Source organism: Eubalaena glacialis, chromosome 4, assembly GCF_028564815.1.
Source record: "Eubalaena glacialis isolate mEubGla1 chromosome 4, mEubGla1.1.hap2.+ XY, whole genome shotgun sequence".
NCBI lineage: Eukaryota > Metazoa > Chordata > Mammalia > Artiodactyla > Balaenidae > Eubalaena > Eubalaena glacialis.
Genome location: NC_083719.1, coordinates 118562141 through 118586779, shown reverse-complemented (window position 1 = coordinate 118586779; position 24639 = coordinate 118562141). Strand labels below are relative to the sequence as shown.

Genomic DNA, 24639 nt, shown 5'->3' with positions numbered 1-24639 from the left:
TATTTGTTGTTTATAGTAGCAAAAATCTGGATATAACCCAATTGTCCATTAATAGAGGAAAAAATGAGTACATTATGACACTATGATCTATTATATGGGATTTGTACAGGAGTTAAAAAGAATAATTTAGAGTTGACCTGGAGAAATCTCCATGTTATTGTAAGTTAAAAAAACAAAAAACAAAAACTTCAGGGTAATGAGCATGGTATTAGCTTGTTTTTACTTAAAAAAGAAAGCAACTAAACTTATGTGTATGTGATATATACACATACACAAAAGTCTAATTCTCTGCATTTTACCTAACTGGTGCTGGGGCTCAGGACAGGCTGTCCCAAAATAGGCCACATATTTTGAATTAAAGTTACTTAAGAAATGGCCAATGCAAGAGGGACACCCTGACCCACCTTTCTGTCTCCCTGAAAGCATGAAATAAATCTTCCGTGTGAAAAGTGCATTCCCTGCATCTGGAGGTAGAAGGATGCCCTTATCCCCAGAGACGGGGTATTTGGTCCCAGAAGCCTATTATAAACAAACCATGTTACTTCTTTATCAATACTACCCCAAGCCCAAACTCTTTTTAGACTCTTCACTAATTGATCACCCAAAACCTGTTTCTTTGACCTGTCAATTCCTTACTAATTTATTGTTTCCTTGTCTAAAAAGTACAAAAGCTGCCTGCTTTGGCCACTTCTTAGGTGCCATTTCTATAAGACCTCCATGCGCGTGAAGTAAAATTTGTTTCTTTCTCTCCTGTTAATCTGTCTTGTGTCAATTTTAATATTAGTCGAGCCACAAGAACTCAAGGCAGGTAGAGGGGGACATTTTCCCCTTCCCGACACTGGTTATGACAATAAGGTTGCTATATACCACTCTTAGAGACAACTTCAAAGGGAGAATAGCACCATGCTCACTGACTAAAGTCTCCTTCCTAATTATAATAGGAATGTCTCTGTGTGGGTATGTGAGTGTGTGCAGACAGAAAAATGTGGAAAAGCATACCTTAAAATGTTAACAGTGAATACCTGTGTGAGGAAGAATTGAAAGAAGCTGGTTGAGGAAATTAACTTTTCTTTATATGCCTCTGGATTCTTTGATTTATAAAAAAAAGAGCATGTATTACTTTTATAATAAAAATTCAATGTATAAAGTTAGGCTAGTAAAAGCAGAGCTTAAAAATGGAGGCTGTTTAATCAGCCCATCAGTAGTGTTTATGGATCAGAGGTCAATTTTTTTAGCTCTGCTCTAAGACCAACTACTGGCTGAGTGGTTGTCTAAATTGTTCATGTTCTTTGTGGATTGATGATGCCCAAGTCACATGATAATTGCATAACCTAACAAATTGCTGGGCTTTTTGTTTTTCACTACCCATTTTTCCCCATTTCTTTATGTACACTAGACTACATTTTATGGAAGCAAATTTATCAGTGTCTTTCTCACAGGAGCTTAAGCTCAGAGACAAGCTCAGAGACTTTTTTGAGAAAAGACCCTAAGGATTTAATGTTTCATCAGGCATTGGGTACAATGGTCTGTGAGGCACTGGAGGAACCAAATTTTGTTCTGCACTGCAGAAGCTGAATATGAGGGGTGAGCAAAAAAGTGGAGTAAAAATATTTTTATTGCCAAGTATGTTATTTTACCATCCCCCATCTGCATTTTAATCAGTAGGAAAAGTGTCCTGAGGGTAATAGCTAAATCTTTCAAAAAACGGATGAGGAGATGGAAGAAAAGGATTCTTAATAATAACTATATATTGAGCATTATGGTGTGCCAGACATTGTGCTAAAACCTTTTTGAGATTATCTCGCTAAATCTTCCCCACAAATCTATAAGGTCTGTATTATAATTATGCCTATTTTGTAGATGATGAAACGGAGGCTGAAGAACTGAGAGTAGTGGCTTGTCCAAGATTCCCCAGCCAGTAAGTGACAGAGTTAATACCAGTTTATTTTTTTCTCTAAGTAGAGTCACCATACATCCCAGTTTGCCTGAGCTAGTCCCAGTTTACATCTTGTATCCTGAAGTAATTAGTAATGTTGTCCCCTTTCCATCTCACAAATGGACTTGACAACAAATTTACAGCCGCTCCATCTCAAGATTTCCCAATCTTGGTACTATTGCTTTTGGGGGCTGGAAAATTCTTTGTTGTGAGGGGCTGTGCATTATGGGTGTTTGGCAGCATTGCTGGCCTCTACCCGCTAGATGCCAGTAGCCCCCCACCCAAATAACAAACAAAAATGTATCCAGATGTTGCCAAATGTCCCCTGAGGGGCAAAGTTGTTCCTACTTGAGAATCACTGCATCTAAAGCCTATGCTCACAAAAATTTAACTACAGAAGGAAAATATCATCTATTTGCTACAGAACATGTACTATGAGCCTACCTATTACACTAGCTGGCACACACCCTGTACTCAATAAAAGTTAATTTCTTGGGGGCATTATTTGATTTCCCAATTGTAGAGAGGTACAAGGGCTAAACAAACAATGAACAAGTTGACTGGAGGGCTCTAGTGATTAAAATTGGTTTGTTGCAATTTTTATTAGAGGAGACTGAAATGGTGTACTGGGAAGTGACCCAGAAACCTCCTGGCTGCCTGTTCTGGTAATATTGTGGAATTTGATTCTTGATTCCATTGGGTGTCATGCCTTAGTAATGAACATAATAGCCAGGGAGACAGCCAGAGAATGATACGGTAAGTTTTACACTGCAACCTTCTTCAATCATAATAGCTAATAATAATCAGTGTTCTATTTTCTCCTACTCTTCCTCTTAGAAATGACCACCATTTCTTTCATACCACCATTTTCCATTTATTAGCAATAACAGAGGAAATACCAATAGCACCAATCAAAAATGAATCCACATGACGTGTCTTATCCTCACAGCTGTAATAACTAGTAACTAACATGGATTGGAAAGCACTTTGCAAATGTAAAAAGTGCTGTACAGATGCATTATAATTATCATCATTAATAAATTAGCCCGATTCTCCTAGTATTCAAAAGGCACGTAAGGTCAGATACATGGGTTTCAGTGGGGCAAAATGATCACAACCTACAATGTAGCAATGGTTCACATGTGTTAGCAATAAGTTTTACCCCATGCAATCCTGCAGAGCTGAAGTTACACACCCTTCAAAAAATGGGAGAATGAAGCTAAAAGTAGACAAAACAGGTTGGTTTGTTTGTTTTTTTAAGATTTAATGCTTTTAATAACAGACTCCTACCTCTTTTATGTTAACTTTTAAAAGATAATATAATTAATCAAACTTCTAAATTGTACATTTTAACAAATTAAAATTTCTTATTTAAGGTGACAGTAAATTTTATTATTCTCTATGAGCTGATATTCCAGATATTGTTAGAATTTCAAAGTATTTTGTGACTTCAAAGAGGTCAGATTGGTAAATTTTGTGCTTGTACACCCTCAGGAAATATCTTCAGTATGCATTCCAGAACTGTTACTAGAGAAAAACAGCTTTATCCATTCCCTTGCCAGCAAGAGTCTTAGCAAGAGACAGCTCTTGGCTGACCATAAATAAAATTCCTTGAATCACCAGTATCTTGATTTAAGAAAGAAATTTTACTGTGTCTTTCATACACAAAAGTTGATTAACAATGGTTAAAAAAACTCTACTGCACTTTTTCACAGGTGTACAAAAGGAAATATAATGGAATTACATTCAACAATAAAGCTTAAAGTTCACTCTAGGTAATAGCTGCAGTAACATTCACATACACAAGCACAGAGTAAATATATATCAGGAGTCTTATAATAGCATACAGCATACATATGGGAGATTGAGCTCAGGTAACATCATAGGTGTTAGCAAGATTAGCAATTCAGAGTGTTATAGAAAAGGAAAACTAAACCAAAGAGAAGGTGTTGGGTGTTGGCGATCACACCAAGACAAATCACAGAATTAGAGGATTGGAAAGTCTGCTCACTGTATGTATGAGAAAACAACATTTTTCTTCAATTTCTGGGTCTTGATATAGTTGGTTAGAGAAGGTTGTGTATTCAAAGTGCACATAATTGTTTCTTAGAAAACAGAGAGAGAAAGATCCTTTTATTTAGTAATTAATACATGCAAGAGGCAGCCCCAGAGTGACCTGAAAGAGTAAAGCTGTGATTGGCAGGTGGCCAGTATAATACAGATGTTTCAGGCAATTCTCTTAAAGCACTTCTGTAGCAGCAATGATCATTTAAATGGCTGTAGACTGAATTCTCTTTCAAGGATAGTTTAGGGGAATTGAATTCATCATATTTCTCTTTAAAGATTTATAGTTATAGATTTTCTCTTTTTTAAATAAATCTATCAACAAAAAGCATAAAGTGAGGTGCTGGGGTTTTCTTTTGCTTTTGCATATGTGTTGTCGGAAAAGAATCTGACCTTTTCATAACATTGTGTGCAAAAGAATTTTTAATAAAGTGAGCACAAGGACATATACAGGAAACACATCAGATCTGCTTCTGTTGCCCGGGTTGGCCCCCTGTTAAACACTGAACTATTGGCTTGTAGGTAAAATGCAGGTTTTAGGTATAATGACACCACAGCCAAGAGACTTAGGGATTCCTAAAGCCTTGTCAATGGGGGGAGTTTTGTCTGCTAGAGGGTGGCCACCGCCTCTTCCGCTGTAAGATTTAGAAAGTCTGGTACCTTTTCGTTTCACATTTCCCACTGTTGATTTGCCTTTGTTTCCCAGCCCTCCTAGTCTAATCTGGCCCATCCCAGCCAACATATTCCCCGGTGGCCACACATACCCAGTGGCCACAGACACTCAAGCTGCTCAATCTCAAAACCTTTCAGCCTGCCCTGAAAGTGTCATCAAGACAGGATCCCCGGAGCACAGGGCAGAGAGTCCAACCTCTCACTGGCGGGGCTGGGAAGCCTCTCCTTTGTGGCGGAGGAGAAAGGAGACTTGGGTCTGCTTTTTAGGTTCTGAAAACAAGCCAGAGTGGAGAGAGAGAGTTAACACCAGACTTAGTAAAGCTTTTAAGACAAAACTTGTTAAATGTGATCTAGACAGACATAGGGAACTTTCTGCAGATTTCTGAGGTCTATAAGAAAGGGTTCATGTGGATAGGAAAAAGGAGTAGGGAGTTGCTACATGGGAGAGATTTGCCATTATTACAAAAACTGGCTAAGTGGCTTGTTTCCATTAGATGACCTCACTGGTCACTGTTGTCAGTCGTGCTGTTTCCTTTCTCTTTTTTCTCCTGGGTCTTGTTACCCTTCTTCTTTTTCTTCTTTTTCTTGGTCTCCTCCTTTTTGCCGAAGGTTATGAAGTCACTTTTGTCAATTTGGCTGTTAGTAGGCTCCTGCCGGATGGAGATGATTGCAGGAGATCCTGGGATAATGAATTTGTCTGGCAACTCACCGGGACCAGATTGTTTGGGGTTGCCTGGTCCGTATTTAAAGGTCCAGCTGTTGCTGTTGACACCAGCACCGACTGGAGGGGACACCTCTCCTGCCTCTGGTTCTGCAAGACAAACCATCGCAAGTCAGTCACAGAGTCAACATATACTTTCCATATGCCACACCAGGAGCCTGAACACAGGAGAGGCTGCACAGATGGTCATGGCCCCCATGAAATCGTGACTTATTTCTTCAAGCCTAGGGCAAGGCCAATGTTTGGAAACAAGCAGGAAGGCAGATTTTTTTCACCAGAGGGTCCAGAAATCTAGGTTTCTAGTAACATATTTTTGGTTCTTTGTGAAGAATTTTCTAAAGAATATCTGGTTGTGTGAGAGAGTGGCATGGACATATATACACTACCAAATGTAAAATAGATAGCTAGTGGGAAGCAGCCGCATAGCACAGGGAGATCAGCTCGGTGCTTTGTGACCACCTAGAGGGGTGGGATAGGGAGGGTGGGAGGGAGGGAGACGCAAGAGGGAAGAGATATGGGAATGTATGTATATGTATAGCTGATTCACTTTGTTATAAAGCAGAAACTAACACACCATTGTAAAGCAATTATACTACAATAAAGATGTTAAAGAATGTTAAAGAGTATCTGGTTGTGATTACCCTGCCTGGGAGTGGGACAGGAAATGTACTTGATTAAAGCAGAATATGCAATAAAATACCTAGGAATAAATTTAACCAAGAAGACGAAAGACCTGTACACTGGAAACTTTATGACATTTATGAAAGAAATTGAAGGAGATAGAAACAAATGGAAAGATATTCCATGCTCATGGATTGGAAGAATTAATATTGTTAAAATGCCCATACTACCCAAAGCAATCTATAGATCCAATGCAATCCTTATCAAAATTCCAATGGCATTTTTCACAGAAATAGAACAAACAATCCTAAAATTTGTATGGAACCACAAAAGAACCCAGTAGCCAATGCATTTTTTTATTTTATTTTTTAGATTTATTTATTTATTTATGCATGCATGCAGCGTGGCATGCGGGATCTTAATTCCCCTACCAGGGATCAAACCTGTGCCCTCTGCAGTGGAAGCATGGAGTCTTAACCATTGGACCACCAGAGAAGCCCCAGCCAAAGAATTCTTGAGAAAGAAGAACAAAGCTGGAGGCACCAAGCTTCTAAACTATATTACAAAGCTATAGTAATCAAAACAGTATGGCATAAAAAGACACACAAATCATGGAAGAGAATACAGAGCCCAAAAATAAACTCATGCAAAAATGGTCAGTTAATTTATGGCAAACAAGCCAAGAATATACAATGGGAAAAGGACAGTGTCTTCAATAAATGATGTTGGAAGAAACGGACAGCCACATATAAGAGAATGAAACTGGGCCTCTATCTTACACCATACACAAAAATTAACTCAAAATGGATTACAAACTTGAACATAAGACCTGAAACCATAGAACTCCTAGAAGAGATCATAAGCAGTAAGCTCTTTACTATCAGTCTTAGCAATGATTTTTTTGAAGCTGATAACAAAAGCAACAAAAGCAAAAATAAACAAATGATACTACATCAAACTAAAAAGCTTCTGCACAAAGAAGGAAACCAACAAAATGAAAAGGCGACCTACAGAATGGGAGAAAATATTTGCAAATCCTATATCTGATAAGGGGTTAGTATCCAAAATATATAAAGAAGTCATAGAATTCAATATTAAAAAAACTCCAAACAATCTGATTGAAAAATGGAAAGAAAATCTGAATAGACATTTTTCCAAAGAAGACATACAGATGGCCAACAGGTATGTGAAGAGGTGCTCGATGTCACTAATCATCAGAGAAATACAAATCAAAACCACAATGAGCTATCACCTCACACCTGTTAGAATGGCTGTTATCAAAAAAACTAGAAATAGCAAGTGTTGGTGAGGGTATGGAGAAAAGGGATCCCTTGTCTACTGTTGGTGGGAATGTAAATTGGTGTAGCCACTATGGAAAAGAGTATGGAGGTTCCTCAAAAAATTAAAAATAGAGCTAGCATATGATCCAGCAATTCCACTTCTGGGTATGTATCTAAAGAAAGCAAAAACACTATCTTGAAAAGATATATGTACCCCCATGTTCATTGCAGCATTATTTACAATAGCCAAGATATGGAAGCAATTTAAGTGTCCACTGATGGATGAATGGATAAAGAAAATGTGATACACATACACACACACACAGCTGAATTTTATATATATATAAAATTCAGGGGGCTTCCCTGGTAGCGCAGTGGTTGAGAATCTGCCTGCCGATGCGGGGGACACGGGTTCGAGCCCTGGTCTGGGAAGATCCCACATGCCGCGGAGCAACTAGGCCCGTGAGCCACAGCTACTGAGCCTGCGCGTCTGGAGCTTGTGCTCCGCAACAAGAGAGGCCGGGACAGTGAGAGGCCCGCGCACCGTGATGAAGAGTGGCCCCCACTCACCACAACTAGAGAAAGCCCTTGCACAGAAGACCCAACACAGCCAAAAATAAATAAATAAATAAATATTAAAAAAAAAAAAATTCAGCCATAAAAAAGAATGACATCTTGCCATTTGTGACAACATGAATGGACCTCGAGGGCATTATGCTAAGTGAAATAAGTCAATATTTAAATATTTGACAAAATAACACTGAGAAAGACAAATACCATATGATCTCACTTATATGTGGAATCTAAAAAAACAAACAACAAAACAAGCTTATAGATACAGAGAACAGATTGGTGGTTGCTAGATGGTGGTGGTGGTAGTGAAGGGTGCCAAAAGGTCCAGACTTACAGTTATAAAATAAATAAGTCATGGGATGTAATGTACAGTATGGTAACTACAGTTAATAATACTGTATTGCATACTTGAAAGCTGGTAAGAGAATAGATCTTAAAAGTCCTCATCATAATAAAAAAGTTTTTTTGTAACTATATATAGTGACAGATGTTAACTAGTCTTATTGTGATCATTTTACTATGTATACAAATAGTAAATCATGTTGTACACCTGGAACTAATATAATATTATGTGTCAATTATATCTCAATTAAAAATAAAAGATATGATATATATAGGTACATGTAAAGTATTATAGGACCGAGAGGCAAAAATTATTAATTACACTTGAGAAAGTCAATTGAGATTCCAGAAGAGAGGTGAAATTTGCGCTGAGACTTGAGAAAATGATTATGCATCCACAGGGGCTTCCAGTGCAAGACTTTCCCAAGAGTCTGGTTGGAAGACACACCATAAAGTATACCAATGACTTCTAGAAGAGTAGAGGTCAGAGCTAGAGAAGAAGAGTAATGGTCTCTCTGAGCGAAGTGATCCCAGTGGCCATGACATTGAAACATTTTGGCATCACAGCAGTGTTCATGTATCTGACACTGCTTCTTTGGTGGAGCCATGAAAAGTTCTGCCAGATAAACAGTTTACGTTTGATTGTAGTTTGGGATTCTCTACATCTGCTACTTCCATCTCCTTACCTTCCACCACTTCTCAATCTCCTCTAATTTGGCATCCTTGAGCACTACTTTTCTAACATTGCTCATGGCAAGCTCACTGATTATATTACTTCCAAAGCCAGTGGCCACATTTTAGTCTTCATCTTATTGAACTTCTCAGCAGCATTAGTAATCCCCTTCTTGAAACACTTATTTTTTTATGAGTTCCTTATCAAACCATTCTCCTGACCATTCTCTCTGGCTGTTCTTTGTCAGTTTCCTCGCAGGATTCTCTTTACCTATGTATTGCAGCTTCCTTGAGTTTGGCCCTAGACCTTTTCTTCTTCTTTCTCTTCACTCTCTCCTTTTGGAATCTCAGCCTGTCCATGGGTAAACAAACCATCTAAATGTGCTGATGAGATACAAATGTATACTTAAAGCCCATAGGTCTCTCCAATCTCATGTATCCAACTGCCTATCTGGTATCTCCTCTTGGCAGTCTCATGGGCAACTCAAACTGAAGGAATCTGAAATCAAACTCATGATTCCTCTCCTCTATTCCCTTCTAAATCTCTCATCTCAATCGATGATATGCCATTCACTCCAATGCTCAAGGCAGAAGCTTCAGAGCCATTATTCATTTTTCCCTATTCTTCATTTATAATATACCAACACCTGTCATTTCAGCCTCCTAAACATATCTAGACTTTGTCCTCTTCTCCCCATTTTCACTGCTGCTACCTTTTTTCAGGACACGATTATCTTGTATTACAGCAATAGCCTCTTCCTTGTTCAGCCTGCTTCTACTTTTGCCTCTCTCTAACCTTCCACACATAGCCAGGGTCATCTTTATTCCTTAAAGTCTTTCTCCGTTTTTAAAATACTGAAGTATAACATGCACACAGTAAAAATCCTTTAAAAAATAGAAATTATTTTATATCACTCCCCTTGCTTAAAATTATTTGAAGGTTTTCTATTGTCTTGAGAGGAAAAAAAAAAATCAAACTCCTTAACATGGTATACAAAGCCCTTCAATAGCCTGTTATTTTTTATTCTCCAATTTCACCTACAAGTGTCCCTCTTACCACTATCCTCCAGCCACACAGGTTTTCTTTCAATTCCTCAACACCCCTTGGGATTGTTTTTGCCTCAAAATCTGTACACATACAGTTTCTTTTTGCCTAGAATGGTCTCCCCTCCATGCTTAGCATGACTCCTCATTCTTCAAGTCTGTGCTTAATTGAAATCTCTTCAGAGAGGCATTCTATGACCATCCTAGCCAAGCAGCACCCCCTTCACCTCTATCTCTATCACTGTAAGGTCCAGAGAAGCAGAAAATATGTATGTATTTTTTAATGTTTTAAAAAATTTTTACTGGAGTACAGTTGATTTACAGTGTTGTGTTTCAGGTGTATGGCAAAGTGAATCAGTTATACATACACATATATCCACTCTTTTTTTTTTAGATTCTTTTCCCATATACGCCAGAGTATTGAGTACGTTCCCTGTGCTATACAGCAGGTTCTTTTTAGTAATCTATTGTATAAGGAAATATATCTGTTTTATTCACCAGTGTGTAGCCAGTGTCTAGCACAATTCCTGGCCCATAACAGGTGTTTGATAAATACTTGCTGGATGGATGAATGAAAGGACTGATGTGAGAAATGGAAGTGGTGCCCACTCTTTAGCAGATCCAATAACTTTCCTTTGCCGCGCTCTGGAGTCCCTAAAGACAAGCAGGAAATGCATGTGAAGTGCTGAGGCTGACTCCAGCACAATGAAAGAGCTCAATAAATGGAATCACACATGGGCAACTATACATGGCGCAGCTCTCAGGGCTAGGACGGCAGGGTAAGGATATTGCAAATTTAGTCCAAATACCAGCAGACTGTAGGGAAAGGGAGTAGGAGAGTTTCTTTTCTCCCATAAACCCCTTTGCTACACCATGCTTCCCCTGGCAGAGTTGACACTATAGCTCTTTGGACATAGGGCTATAGATATTTTTTTCTCTGAGACTGATTTCTTTGATTCGTCTAAGATAAATCAAATCTGCAATTGAGCTCAGCCAGAATCTGCCTGTTGACCTTTCAAATACAGGCCCTGCCCCTGAGAGACTGAGACAAAAGTGAGAAATGCATTTAAAAGCCTCTGACTTGGCGTCTAGGAGAACTGGGTTTCAACACCACTCTGTAGTCCTTTAGTTGCTCTCACAGAGTCCAGGATGGAAATTTTTCTGACCACAGCCAGGACTCTGTATGAGGCCTCTAGGACTGTCATCTGGAGATGCAGAGCTCAGAGATATTTTTATCTTGCAGAGTTAAAGGACCTTAATGGCCGTGCCTATAGGCGGAGGGAGCCTCTCACAGCAGGATCCCTAAGAGCTGATGAGCTTCTTTTACATGTCACTGAGCTTCTTCGGCCTTTGCTGGGAGTCTTGGTTGGGTGATTCAGCCTCCACTCCAAGAAGAATTCAGGTGCATCCTCCTCATATTCAGCTTCTGCAGAGCAGAACAAGATCTGGTTTCTCCAGTGCCTCCCGGATCCTTGTACCCAACCTGTTCTGGCTGATGTGTGCGCAAACATCTCTGAGGGTTCATTTAGGTGAAATAATATCTTAAGGCTGTGACAAACAACATTTACTGACCTCCTAAATCTGAGTCCCTTTTGGCCAAGAGCACTGAAGCCCTTGGCCAGCTTCGCTTATAAAATGCTGTGACTTTGGGGCAGAATCAAGGCGATACTCCTTGATGAGAGTATCTGATGAGAAAGATGAAAAAGGAAGATGAGGAAAAGATGAGAAAGGAAGATGCACCTTTTCTGCCCCTAACCCCAGCCCAGGGCCAGTCTCAGGTCAGTCAAGGGAATGTTTTTTCTTTCAGTGCTGTCTCCCTCCCCCCCTCCTGGGACGTCCCACAGGTCCCCTCCCCTCTGCTCCCAGGGACCCAGCTCACTGGCTCACAAAGACAAGACTGAGACGCAGCCACGACCCAAATGAATGGATCTATTAGAGCCTGGAAGGAGGACTTCTGAGAGACATCAAGCGGCGGAGGATCAGCCCTTCCCTGACATTCAGATTACAACCCAATGGAATTTGAAAGTTTAATAGAGTATGATCATAATTATGGTAAAAGGTTTTGCCTTTTTTTTTAAATTGGCTGATTTCTCCACAGTAGGTAGGGATACATGTAAAAATATGAACAACATACACTTTTGTTTTACAAAGGCATATAGATCTGCAGCTTTAAAAACTGCCCTATGGGGGTAGCTGACCACTTCACCTAATCCAATAACCCACTTTAGGCACTTCCCTTAGACACCGCCCAGGGTCTTTTTGGCAACATTCCCGACTTTCTTCTTTCATCCTAAACTAACTCTGGCTGGAGTTTAGCCTCAGTGACTGGGAACAATTGAGCTGGAGGCTTTGCCAGTGCAGATGCCAGGGAAGGTCCTGAAGATTGTGAAGCAAATGCCAGACTTGTAAACCTACCCCCAACCCCTATTCTAATCTGCTCTGGACAATCAACTAAGGCCAGGAGAGGTTTATCTGATTTACACAGACTTCCCCTAACAGAACAACCCACAGTCATTTTGACCAAGAATAGTACTTTCAGGAAAGTTCTTAGAGGGGCAAGGCTGGAAAATGTTGGAGGATTTTTAATCCTCTTTTCCTCTCCTCTTGCTTTGCTCTTCTGAACCTGAGGGCTTGCCCTGGTTCTATCACTTAATGGTACATAGTCCTGGGCAATTTACATAAACGACTCTGAGCCTCAGTTGCCTCAGGCATAAAATGGAGGTGATCACCTTCCTGTCTTCATCAGGGTTATGAATTAGTTAACATTTACTCTGCCGTCCTATGTGCTAGGCACTGGGCTAAGCAGATCTGCATATGCTATATAATTTTTACTCCTCACAAGAACCATAGGAAGTAGATATTGCCAATATCCATGTCTGCTTTATAGATACGTTGGTTTTATAAATGAAGAGACTGAGGACCAATCGTCACAGGGTTACTAACTGGTGGAGTCTGGGACTCAAATCTAGGTAGTCTCACTCCAGTTATGAACGAGACCCACATCCTGAGCTGTATATGAAGGCCCTTTGAAAACCCTGAAGCATTATACAAATGTAGCAATGGCTCTGGCTATATCTGTTTAGTCACCATTTGGGAGACGGCGATGCAGGCAGGAGTCTCTAAGCGAGAATCAATAGAAAGAAGTGTGGAGGTGGGGGGAGGGGTGGGACTGCGGGAGGGAGCGCTCAGCTCTGGAAAATCGCAGCCCAGCCGGCAGGTTGCAGCCCCTCCCCTTCGCTCCCCATTCATCCCTTTGTTACCATCTCTGGGATTCTGGTGCTGAGGTTAATAAAGAGCTTCCAGAAAACCCATCATTTTGATTAAAACCGGGGACCATCTTGCCAGACAGCACTCTGGAGCCTGCCTACCGCCCACTCCGCTAGGTCCGTGCAGCCAGCAAAGGCTATTAAATGATTACAGCCGTTTCCGGCCCCACCAGACAGCTCCCCTGGACTGCTTGCTCTCCGGCGCGGGCTGCTGCTTCTGCTGCTGCCTCTGGCCGCGCAGGGAAGGGTCAGGGCACGGAAGGCTGTGCAGATTCTGGGTTTGCAAGTGAACACCCAGGCTTTCTGCACAGGGACACCTCGCTTCTCCTGGACTCCTTTCCCACCCCGCCAGCCACTGCGGCCCTTCAAGCAGCTCCAATTTCATTTGAGCCTTCTGTGGCTTTGAGCAACCATTTCTTCTGTGTGTGTGTGTGTGTGTGTGTGTGTGTGTGTCTTTCTCTCTCTGTCTCTCCCTCTCTTTCTCTACCAGAACTTGGCAGATTGTAGAATTATACATGCTCAGACCAAAACGCAAAAAGCATCTGCCATCAAACCCACTGAAAGACCAGGATGTAAAACATATCTCGCTCCCTCCCCACCCACTATCCCACCATCTGTAGGGTTTGTGGACTGCTTGGACAAGCTCTGCCTCCTCTCCCTCACTCGATCCTTTATGAATTGGGCAAAGTAAATCTGAGTGATTACAGCCCACAAAACACAGGAGGATGATGGCTGGAAACCCAAATCCTGTCCAGGATCAGAGACAGGGAAAGAAAGCTAAAACCACCTGGGCATTTCCCCACTGCTTCTTAGTCCTTCAATTGACAGTGGAAAGAATTTTCCATGGAAACAGGGGAATGTAAAAATATACTCCCTGTTCTCTTTAAGACTTTAGGCTCTATGATCAGAATACTAGGCTTAAATCTGGCTACATCATGTAAATTACGTGATGTTTAGCAAATTAATTATCTCTGGGCCTCAGTTTTCATATGTAAAGGAATAATACCATCCACCTCATAGGGTTGTTACAGGATTAAATGTAATTATCCTTAGAGAGCACATAACACAGTGCCTAGCATAAAGTAAAAGCTCATCACATCTTACCTGTTAGTAAGATCAGAGTAGCAGAAGATTCACTCATTTAAGGAATATCAATCGATTGCTTATTATGGGCCAGGTACTTTCTTAGGCACTTTATTAAGCACTTTGCATATACATATATTATAAAAAAATATATTTTTAAGATTTCCATTTTATAGATAAGGAAAGTGAAGGCTTGAATTACCACAAGATTGCCTGCCCTGAATCAAACAGTGATTTGGTAATAAAGCTGAAAAATTATTCTTGTACTGACTCCTCAGCTCAATATTAGAATTATTATTATTATTTACTTCTATTGAAGCCTTGGGGATGGGGGAGAAGACAGAGCTGAGCTGACTCACAGGCCTAGCAGCCTGATCCCTGCAGTAGCTGGGAAGGGATGGTGTGTGTGTGTGATGAGAAGGTAGGCTTGGTGATGGGGAACTAATCCGATAGCCACTCCCCAGAGGCTGCCACTTCTGGGTGTTTCGCCCGCTTAGGGTGGGTTGAGTGAGCTGGAAGAAGACTGTGCGGCTGTTTGGTGCCTCAGGCCACAGCTGGGCTAATTTTCAGTAATCTTGGAGCGGAAGAGATAAATGCAGTGGCATATTTTTAAAGCCACAGCTCTTCCTTTGTGCCCAAAATAACTCTGCCATTTCTAGGTTGACTATAAAGACACCACGTGCTGAGAACCCAGATTCAAAAATTGGAATGGCTGGTCTCAAATCTTCCTAGCTCTCCACAGCCAGCTAAAAAAACAAAATAAAATAACATTTCTTCTTTCTGTGACCCCGTCACCTAGGAGGGCTCAGGCTGCGTGGTTTTCTCTACCTTATTTTCTCGTCACTAAAGTCCTCCAGGGTCTTGGGAGGGCAATTTCTTCTTACAATGTCCCCTGCCCCAGCTGCTGTTATAACCTGAGGTAGCAGAATGCTTAAAGTGAACGTTTGGGGGTCACACATTTTGAGTTGAATCTCAGCCTTAGCACTTATTTGTTGTGTAACCTTGAGCAAGTCACTCAGCCTCTCAGTATTCTTTCACATGTAAAACAAAGATAACAATATCCATCTAATGGGATTGTGGTCATTAAAAAGAGACAATGCTCATAAATCACACAGAATAACATTTGGCATGCAGAAGCCGAAATAGAGGATACGTATTACTACGCGGTAGTCCTCTAAGGAACCTGACTCCTCTAACAACTGATTCCTGGTTGCAGTACTTCCAGAAATTATTTTCCAGGGGCCCTCCTCCCATCAGGCTCTGCCCCTCCCGGGGATCATTAAAACTGTCTAGCTGTGAGTCTTCCAGCTTAGAAACAGTTGCTAGGTAGGGAGCCATTCTCCAGAGCCCTCAGAAACAGGCAGGAAGGAGGCAGCTCAGGCAAGGTGGACAGCAGCCTGGATTAGGTATCAAAAGCCTTGGGTTCAAATTGCAGCTCCACGATTCCGCTTTCCAGTCTTTTCTACTGCACTGTTTGGGTGACAGTGACTTGTAGTTTCTTTATCTGTAAAATGGATATAGTAGCTACCTCCCAGAGGCATTGTTATCCATTCAACTAAATTTATTTATTATGTACAATAAATCAGACATGGTGCTAGGAATTAGGTGCATTGTTATCCGTTCAACTAAATTTATTTATTATGTACAATAAATCAGACATGGTGCTAGGAATTAGGGTATAGGGTTATGAAGAATACTTGGACAGGTACCCTGCCCTCAAAGAGTTACAGTGTAGAAAAAGACAAGTAAATGAATAAATGCAATATTGTTTTAAGGAATAAACAAGGTAGAGAAACTCTGACATCTTTATGGCATTAAACTCTCTAGAGAGAGTGTGTGCAGAGGTTAAGAGCACAAGAGCCTTGCTTCAGATCCTGGCCCCAACATTTACTAGACAGATGTGTGACCTTACTTAACCCTAGGTGTCTCAGTTTCCTAAGCATTAAAATGGGTATAATAATAGACTTATCTCTGTGGGTGGTTATACAGATTAAAGGAGTTAATACATGTAAAGTGTTTAGAACAATACTTGGCTTGAGTGCACAAAACATGGTTTAAGTGCTCAATGCAGGTGAGCTATTACTGTTATTATTCACAAGTAAATTCTCTCCTTTCGGTGCTCCAGTATTCTCAACCCTGAGGGCTAAGTCCCTTGAAGATGGTGTCACTGAGTTTAAGTGACAGAGAGGTGGGGGTTAGAGGGAGTGTGTAACAAGTGCAGTCAACCCCAGATAAGAGAGCTCCAATTTGATATGTTCATACCCTATAACCAATAATCCCACTTCTGAAAATTTATTCTATATAATACTAGGAGTGCAAAAGATATATGTATAAGAATGTGGGGACTTCCTGGTGGTCCAGTGGGTAAGACTCCATGCTCCCAGTGCAGGGGGCCCAGGATCAATCCCTGGTCGGGGAACTAGATCCCGCATGCATGCCGCAACTAAGAAGCCCGCATGCCTCAACTAAGAGATTCCTCGTGCCGCAACTAAAGATCCCACGTGCCGCAACAAAGACCAGGCGCAGCCTAAATAAATAAATAAATAAATATTTAAAAAAAAAAAAAAAAAGAATGTGTACGTTGTTTAAAAAACGAATAGGGACTTCCCTGGTGGTCCAGTGGTTAAGAATCTGCCTTCCAATGCAGGGAACGTGGGGTCGATCCCTGGTCAGGGAATTAAGATCCCACATGCTGCGGGGCAACTAAACCTGCCTGTCACAATTAGAGAGCCCACACGCCGCGACTACTGAGCCCGTGTGCTGCCTCTCAACTAGAGAGAGGCCCGCGTGCCACAAGGAAGAGCCTGCGCGCCACAACGAAAGATCCTGCGTGCCGCAACTAAGACCTGATGCAGCCAAATAAATATTTTTTAAAAACCATATATACCAATGGGAAACTGGATAAATAACATAATATAGACATACAACACTGTATGCCCTTATTAAAGAAGAATGAGGCAGGTCTATATGTAGTGACTTGGAAAGGTATTTGTTAAAAAATAAAAACAAGCTGTATACTAATATGCATAATATTATCCCGTTTTGCTTTTTGAAAGCCTGCATATTTTTTAGTAGACATAGGAAAAACATTCATACATCAATTACGTAATTAAAAATTAATTTGAAAAATATTTGGAAGACTGAACCCTGGTGTAAACTCTGGACTCTGGGTGACAGTGATGTGTCAGCATAGGTTCATCAACTGTAACAAATGCACGCTCTGGTGCTGGTTAACAACAGTGGTGGAGCCTGGGCAGGTGTGAGGACAGGAGCTTACAGGAACTCTCTGTACTTTCCACTCAATTTTGCTATGAACCGAAAACTGCTCTAAAGAAGTAAAGTTTATTAATTAAAAAATATATTTGAAGCATACAGACAAAACTGTTAATGGTGGTTGCCTCATTGAAGGGGAGTGGAACGGAGGGAAACTTGAATATTTTCACGTAAATGATGCTGTACTGTTTAATATTTACATCAACAATGTAACTGCGTATTATTTTATAATACAGTACTTTAAACTTTACAGTACAAAAAATCTGGGGGATACACACTAAACTCTTGATAGTGGATGACTGAAGTAAGGGAGTAAGGTGCTACCCATTTTTAAAATTAATTAATTAACTTATTTATTTTGGCCGTGCCACGCGGCGTGTGGGATCTTAGTTCCCTGACCAGGAATCAAACCCATGCCCCCTGCAGTGGAAGTGTGGAGTCCTAACCACTGGACCGCCAGGGAAGTCCCCTACTCATTTTATTTTAGTTTTTATAGATTTAATTTGTTATGATTTTTGTCCTTTTAGAATTAGAGACAGAGAGATTAAAAAGAATACTAGCCCAGCCTACTTGCTTAATCAGCTGCAAATTCAAAAACTAGCTCAAAAACTAGCTGAGGCAAAATGTCACTGCCCCAGGTAGCCTGCACCCAGGACCAGCTACATAATTTGCAGGGTCCACTGGAAAATGAAAATGGGGGGCCCCCTGTTAAAAAATGATTAAGAACTTCAAGGCAGCGAGAGCATAGTATTAAACCAAACAGGGCATTTTCCAAGTGCCGGGCCCCAAGCAGCAGCCTTGCCTGGACCCCAGAGCCCACCGCTGGGCTCCTCCTTCAGTACCGCAACCTGATAGTGACTCTTCACAGTGGTCTCACCCTGCCTGTCCCACCTGAAACTGGGTGAGGCATCACCATGTCACTCAGTGAGAACACTGCGTCTGGTTTTCGTTAGGTTTTCACATTTTCTCTTCTCTGTCTTGCCCCCCACCCCGTACTTTGTCACAGTCTGCTCTTCTTAAGATTTAGCAGCAATCCCAGGCTCTCTGTTGCTGTGTCACTTTGCAGCCTTGAGCAACCATTTCTAGACAAACTGTGATACCTCTGCATTGAGGGTGTAAAACGGAGGTGCTGTCAGAACACTGCAGGGAGGAGGGCAGGGGAATGAGTGTCGTCCGGGAGAACCCTCTCCACCACCACCATCCCCCGACTCTGTGCACCCTAAGACCATTCCATTTCATCTAGCAAAGACGTTGTGAATCCTATTTACTGTGTGCCAGGTATTGTGCTAAGTGCCAGGTGTATTAAACTGAGAAAATGGTAACACTTTTTAGTGCTTACCATGAGCTAAGCACCGTGCTAAGCATTTCACAGGCGTCATCTCACTTAATCCTTACAGCAGCCTACAGTCTTTCCTTTTTTACACATTAATAAATCTGAGGCACAATGATGAAGTTGTACCACAGGGAGCCGAGGCACTGTGCAATGCCATGCTACCTCCCTTAAAAAGCTAACACAGGCAAAATTTAAACAAGCCTTCCCTTCACACTCCACATTTTCTTAGACACGAGCAAACCAAGTCCAGCAGAGTTACCTAAGAACATTTCCAAGGCCACGCCTTTTTACAAAAATGCTGCATTCATCACCCTCTTGGTCTCACATTTCTAGACACTCAAAGTTTCTAATCCCTGATTTAGGCGGAAGAAAACAGTAAGTTGATGGCTCATGAATTTGTCTTGACACATTACAGGATGATTTTTGCAGATTCAGTAGAGCTAAGGAAGCTCAATAGAGGCTCCTTTCTTTAAAACAAACAAACAAACCTGGTGGCTCTTCACTGCCAGCAACTGAATGAAAGTTCTAATTCTTTAGCAGGATTGTTAAAGCTCAACAAAATCGGACTCCAGTCTACCTTTCTGATCTCATTTCCCAACAGTCCTCCACCCTACCCCGCCCATCAAATGCACTCATTCTGTTCACCCAGATTATGCCTTCTGGGTTTAAGGCTCACACACACGCATGTATTGTTCCCTTTGTCTGGAACTCTCTTTCTTCCCGCATTCTACGTACCATCCTTCAATACCCAGTATTGAATGTCACATACTCTTTGATCTGGTCCCCTAAATTCCCAATTCCATCTTCTGGGCTCCCACGATATCTAACATTCATGGTTGCTGAGGGAGGGTTTGGGCCCTGTGAAAACAATTAAGAGGTCCTTATCAGGAAAGATGAACCAGCTGCCCATATTTACATGGGGTTTGTATGGATTACAACATAGATAGACTCTGGGTCCCATTCTGGACTGACAGGCCCTGGTGGTTTGTCCCAGCTTCCTTATTGGACCTGCCTATACATGGCACTATTACGGTCCTGACACTGTATTATTTCCATCTTATTTCTTTATATTTCTGTCTCTCCCACTAGATGAGGAGGACAGAACTGTGTTATATTTAGTATCGTATTCGCATCACCTAGAACAAAGACTGGCTATAAGTAGGTACTTAACAAATGTTTGTTTAATGACTATACGAAGTTCCAACCAAATTCTACACTGAAGCCAAGCCAAGGAGATTACCCTTGGACAGGATAGTCTAATACTTTATGTGTGTGTGTGTGTGTGTATGTGTGTGCGAGTGTGAGAGAGAGAGAGAGAGAGAGAGAGAGGGAGGGAGGGAGGGAGGAAGAGAGAGGATATGAATGAATGAATGAATGAATGAATGGGTATTTTAAAAGAGAATGCTTCTAGTGGTGGTGGTTAATGTTAAAGTTCTAGGGACCTGCCTGTTAGGTGAGTTTTGTGAGGATCTTCCTAGTGCCCTTCAAATCACAACCATTTAGAAAGCTAGTATCTTGGAGGCAAGGTTGTGACCCTGAGTGAGAAAAGACCAAGGAAACTAATTTATATCTCTAAGTGCTCAGAATTAGACAGAGCACACTGAAAAGCTCATCTTCCCTACAGAAATTTCCCCAGGGCAGATATTTAGAATCAATTTATACTTGGTCCAACAGAGGGAAATTGACATGACACTGATCATTGACTAAACACAACCCCACTGGCTGCAGATTGAGGGACAGCAGTCGGATCGACATCTTAGTGACACAAGGAGCCTCTAGGGGATGCTGGCCTCCAAGGAGAATCTTCCATGGGTCTCATGGCTAGTCACTGTCAGAGGCAAGAGGGTGATTTAGTCTCCAGTCAGAGCTGCTGAGGGTGCTGAGATGCTCCAGGCTTTGGAAGTGCTTAGCCTGTTAGGATCTCAAGGAGGTAGCTAGTGTGAGAATAGGTTTGTTATGCAAAATGCTCCTAAAAAACAAACAAACAAATCCTGAATGCATGTGTATCCATAGAATTGGCCTACAACCACCCTGCCCCTGACACAGGAGGCATCCCTGAGGAAAAGTGAGATTTAGAAATAGTGACTGACTTTTCTGCTAGCTACTATGCACTTTATTCATTTATTTATTTTAATTTAAATTTTTAAAAAAAATTTTTTGGCTGTGCCACGCGGCATGTGGGATCTTAGTTCCGCGACCAGGGATCAAACCCACACCCCGTGGATTTGAAGTGTGGAGTCCTAACCACTGGACTGCCAGGGAATTCCCTGGATTGTGTTTCCTGATTGCGCCAAATTAGCATCAACAGTTACTGTTCTTTCATGACATACCTCTTACCTAATTAATTCTCTTTCTCTGCTCTAGCTCAGCCAATCGAACCAGGACAGTTCCCCTTCCTCACTAAGGGAGAGGTCTGCCATTCTTGATTTTCTTCCCTTGCATTTGGGAGCTAGAGGCCCTGTGGTATTCTCCAGAACTTCTTTACCAATAATAAGCCTGATTCTGAACTTTGATTTCCTCAGGTGGCCCCATGCATCGATTGCTAATTAGCTAAGATCTGGAGAGAAAGGGGGTGATGAATATGTCTCCAGCAAACTTCTGGCAATTAATAGCTTTTAAAAGGCTTTTAAAGTCTAGTCCACACTGATTACACCCTCTTCAGGGTCCTAATATGCACCTTATTTTACCTTTGTCTCTACTGAAATTTATACACAGACACACACAGCACTGCTGCCTGCACATAAATGACCCTGAGGTAGGCAGGATAATGGTGCCCCAGAGATTCCCACGTCCTAACTCCTGAAACCTGTGAATGTGTTATGTTACATGGTAAAAAAGACTTTGCAGATGTGATTAAATTAAGGATCTTGTGCTAGAGTGATAATCCTGGATTATCTAGGTGGGCCCAATGTAATCGCAAGGGTCCTTACTAGGGAAAGAGGGAGGCAGGGGAGTCAGAGTGAGATTTGCAGATGCTATGTAGCTGGCTTTGAAGATGGAGCAAGGAGCCACTGAGCCCAGAAATGAAGGTAGCCTGAGAGCTGGAAAAGACAAGGAAAAAGGTCCTCGCCTAGAGCCTCCAGAAGGAATGCAGCCCTTCTAACACACTGATTTTTTTTGGGGGGGCTGCTTTTTGGGTGGGTCTTCGTGGCTGCAGGTGGGCTTTCTCTAGTTGCAGTGAGCGGGGGCTACTCTTCGTTGCGGTGCGCAGGCTTCTCATTGCGGTGGCTTCTCTTGTAGCAGAGCTCGGGCTCTAGGCACGCGGGCTTCAGTAGTTGTGGCTCGCAGGCTCTAGAGTGCAGGCTCAGTAGCTGTGGTGCACGGGCTTAGTTGCTCCACGGCATGTGGGATCTTCCCGGACCAGGGCTCGAACCCGTGTCCTCTGCATTGGCAGGTGGATTCTTAACCACTGCGCCACCAGAGAAGCCCCAACATGCTGATTTTTAACCCAGCGAAACCCATTTTGGACTTCTGGTTTCCAGAACTATAAGGTAATAAATTTGTATGGTTTTAAATCACCCAGTTTGTGGTCATTCGTTATGGCAGCCCTAGAAACTAATACAGATTTTGATATCTGGAAGTGGGGTGTTGCTGTTACAAATAAGTAAAAATGTAGAAGTGGCTTTGGAATTGGGCAGTGGGCAGAGACTGGAGGACTTTGAGGAGCATGGAGAAATTGCCTGGATTACCTTGAAAAGACTGTTAGTAGAAATATGGATATTAATGACTCTGTCAGAGAGGATCAGAAGTGAGGAGTATGGTAGAGAAAACATATATTGTCTTGGGGAATACCTAACTTGTCATGGACAGACTGTTGTAGAAATATGGACATTAAAGGTGCTGCCAGGGAGGGCTCAGATGGAAATGAGGAACATGTTATTGGAAACTGAAGGAAAGTGGATCCTTGTTACATAGTGGCAGGAACCTACCTACATTTTAGCCGCAGTAAAACCCATTTTGTACTTCTGACCTCTAGAACTGTAAGATAATAAATCTGTATTGCTTTAAGTCACAAAGTTTGTGGAAACTGATTACAGCAGGAATGGGAAAGTACTATAGACCCCTACAGTTGGCCTGGAACTCAGACAGTGAATAGTCTTCTCCTAGTTACCCAACTATTTGCTTCACCTGGCAAGTGGGACAAAGTAACAGTAGTGTGTTATTTAAATGCATAGGGTTCAGCAGCAGGCAGACATGGGTTCAGATATTGCCTCAGCCATTGCTATTCCCTGATGAGTTCAACAAATATTTATTAAGCACCATCATGTACTAGATAGCTGCCTCAACACTGGGAATATAATAGTGAGCAAAAAACACCTACTAGATGTAAGGAAGGATGACTGTAAGGAAGTCATTTAATTCCTGTGAGCCTCAATTTTCCTAATCTAGAACATGGGAATAATAATCACTTCTCTCTTGTTTAAGGACGCAATACATGTAAAGTCCTTATCACAGTTCTCCATAAATAACAGCTATTATATAGTCTTCCTTTCTCTTGTTCTAAAATACTATTTCTACAACCCAGGGGGGCAACAGCACAGGATTCAAAAACTTTGAAACTTCAATGACAAAGACCCTCCAACTGATACACACACCTCCCTACTAATAGGCATTAGCTGAGAGAAGGGAACTTCTGCTAACTTCTAATATTCCTTGCTCATCATCACACACAGAGCCCGCCTCACAGGCTCAAGGGCATCCACCTCAGGGCTGTTTACACATCTGGTGATGCCCTTCTCCCCCCAAAACTCTGACATGGAGCTTGGTGTGCATCTAATGTAAGTCATTTACACTGGCTGAAGCTTCTAGCTTTGTCACAGAACTTTGGGTGACACCAGGTGACTATGGAAACAGACATATGACATATGTGGGCTTGGGTAAGACAGTATCTACGACGCAGAGTCAAAGAAAGTAAGAGAGGTGACTTGGGGAATGTCACCTCACTACTCAGCTTGGCCCACAATGTCACCTAGAGCAACAGCTCTGGACACGGGATTGGGCCAATGTTGGAAGTAAACCCAAGCTGGCAGGCTTTCTTGGACCATCAACAACAAACTTGTTTGTTCAGACTTTCTGTACAGGACAGGCTTTCCTTCTTTTTAAAGTTGGTTTGGTTGTTTTTCACATGCAATCGCAGCTATAATCTGGAGGCTTAGGGTACTCTGCTTGGGATTCAGCAGCCCAGGGACACGACTCTAGCAACAATAAACTTCTCTTCATTCCTGTTGTCTTGTGGATCCAAATTTGGTTCCTGAAAGTTACCTTTTCACACCCTAACCTTCTGTAGTTAACCTCTTGAGTCTGACTTCTACAAAGCTCTCCATTTCCTATTTTAATACTACGCAGGTTATTTCCTTTGGTACTGCCATCCTCAGGACTGCCTTCTCCCATCCTTCACCTAGCCCACTGCCTTGGAGTTAGACCTTCCCAGGCAGCGTACTGCTGAGGAAGCGCCTGGTCTCACTGAGATGAGAGTGGAACAGCATCCGTCTCCGTTCCCTGTCCTTTCTATAACTGTGGGGAACAAGCTCCAAGCGCTGAGGCGGAGAGAGGCTCCTCTCCAACCCACAGGCTCATTTCCAGGCCTCCTGGCACTGAGCTCTCTTATGACCCTCCCCTAGAGGCCCCTGGTCTCCAGCCGGTGCTTGACCTGAATATGTTTCTCCAGGTTAGGCAATGACCTTCTCAACTGCAAAGCTGACTGCCTCTGAGAAAAAGAACTTTTCAAGTTCTTTTGGAATCTGGACTGAGTTGCTCTG

The 24639-nt window shown here is 41.9% G+C and overlaps 1 protein-coding gene across 3 annotated transcripts in view; it reads right to left on the bottom strand.

The window, feature by feature from the left end:
- Positions 1-3748: 3748 nt before the first annotated feature.
- The window catches only part of LOC133090980 (protocadherin alpha-C2), a 106900-nt gene continuing 86009 nt past the window's right edge, over positions 3749-24639 (bottom strand). For 2 of the 3 annotated variants that reach the window (XM_061189704.1, XM_061189702.1), the window contains exon 4: positions 3749-5483. In XM_061189704.1, the coding sequence (XP_061045687.1) occupies positions 5173-5483 (311 nt within the window). In that variant the 3' untranslated portion in view covers positions 3749-5172. The remainder of the gene's footprint in view (positions 5484-24639) is intronic. The other variant, XM_061189703.1, reaches the window with a different exon arrangement.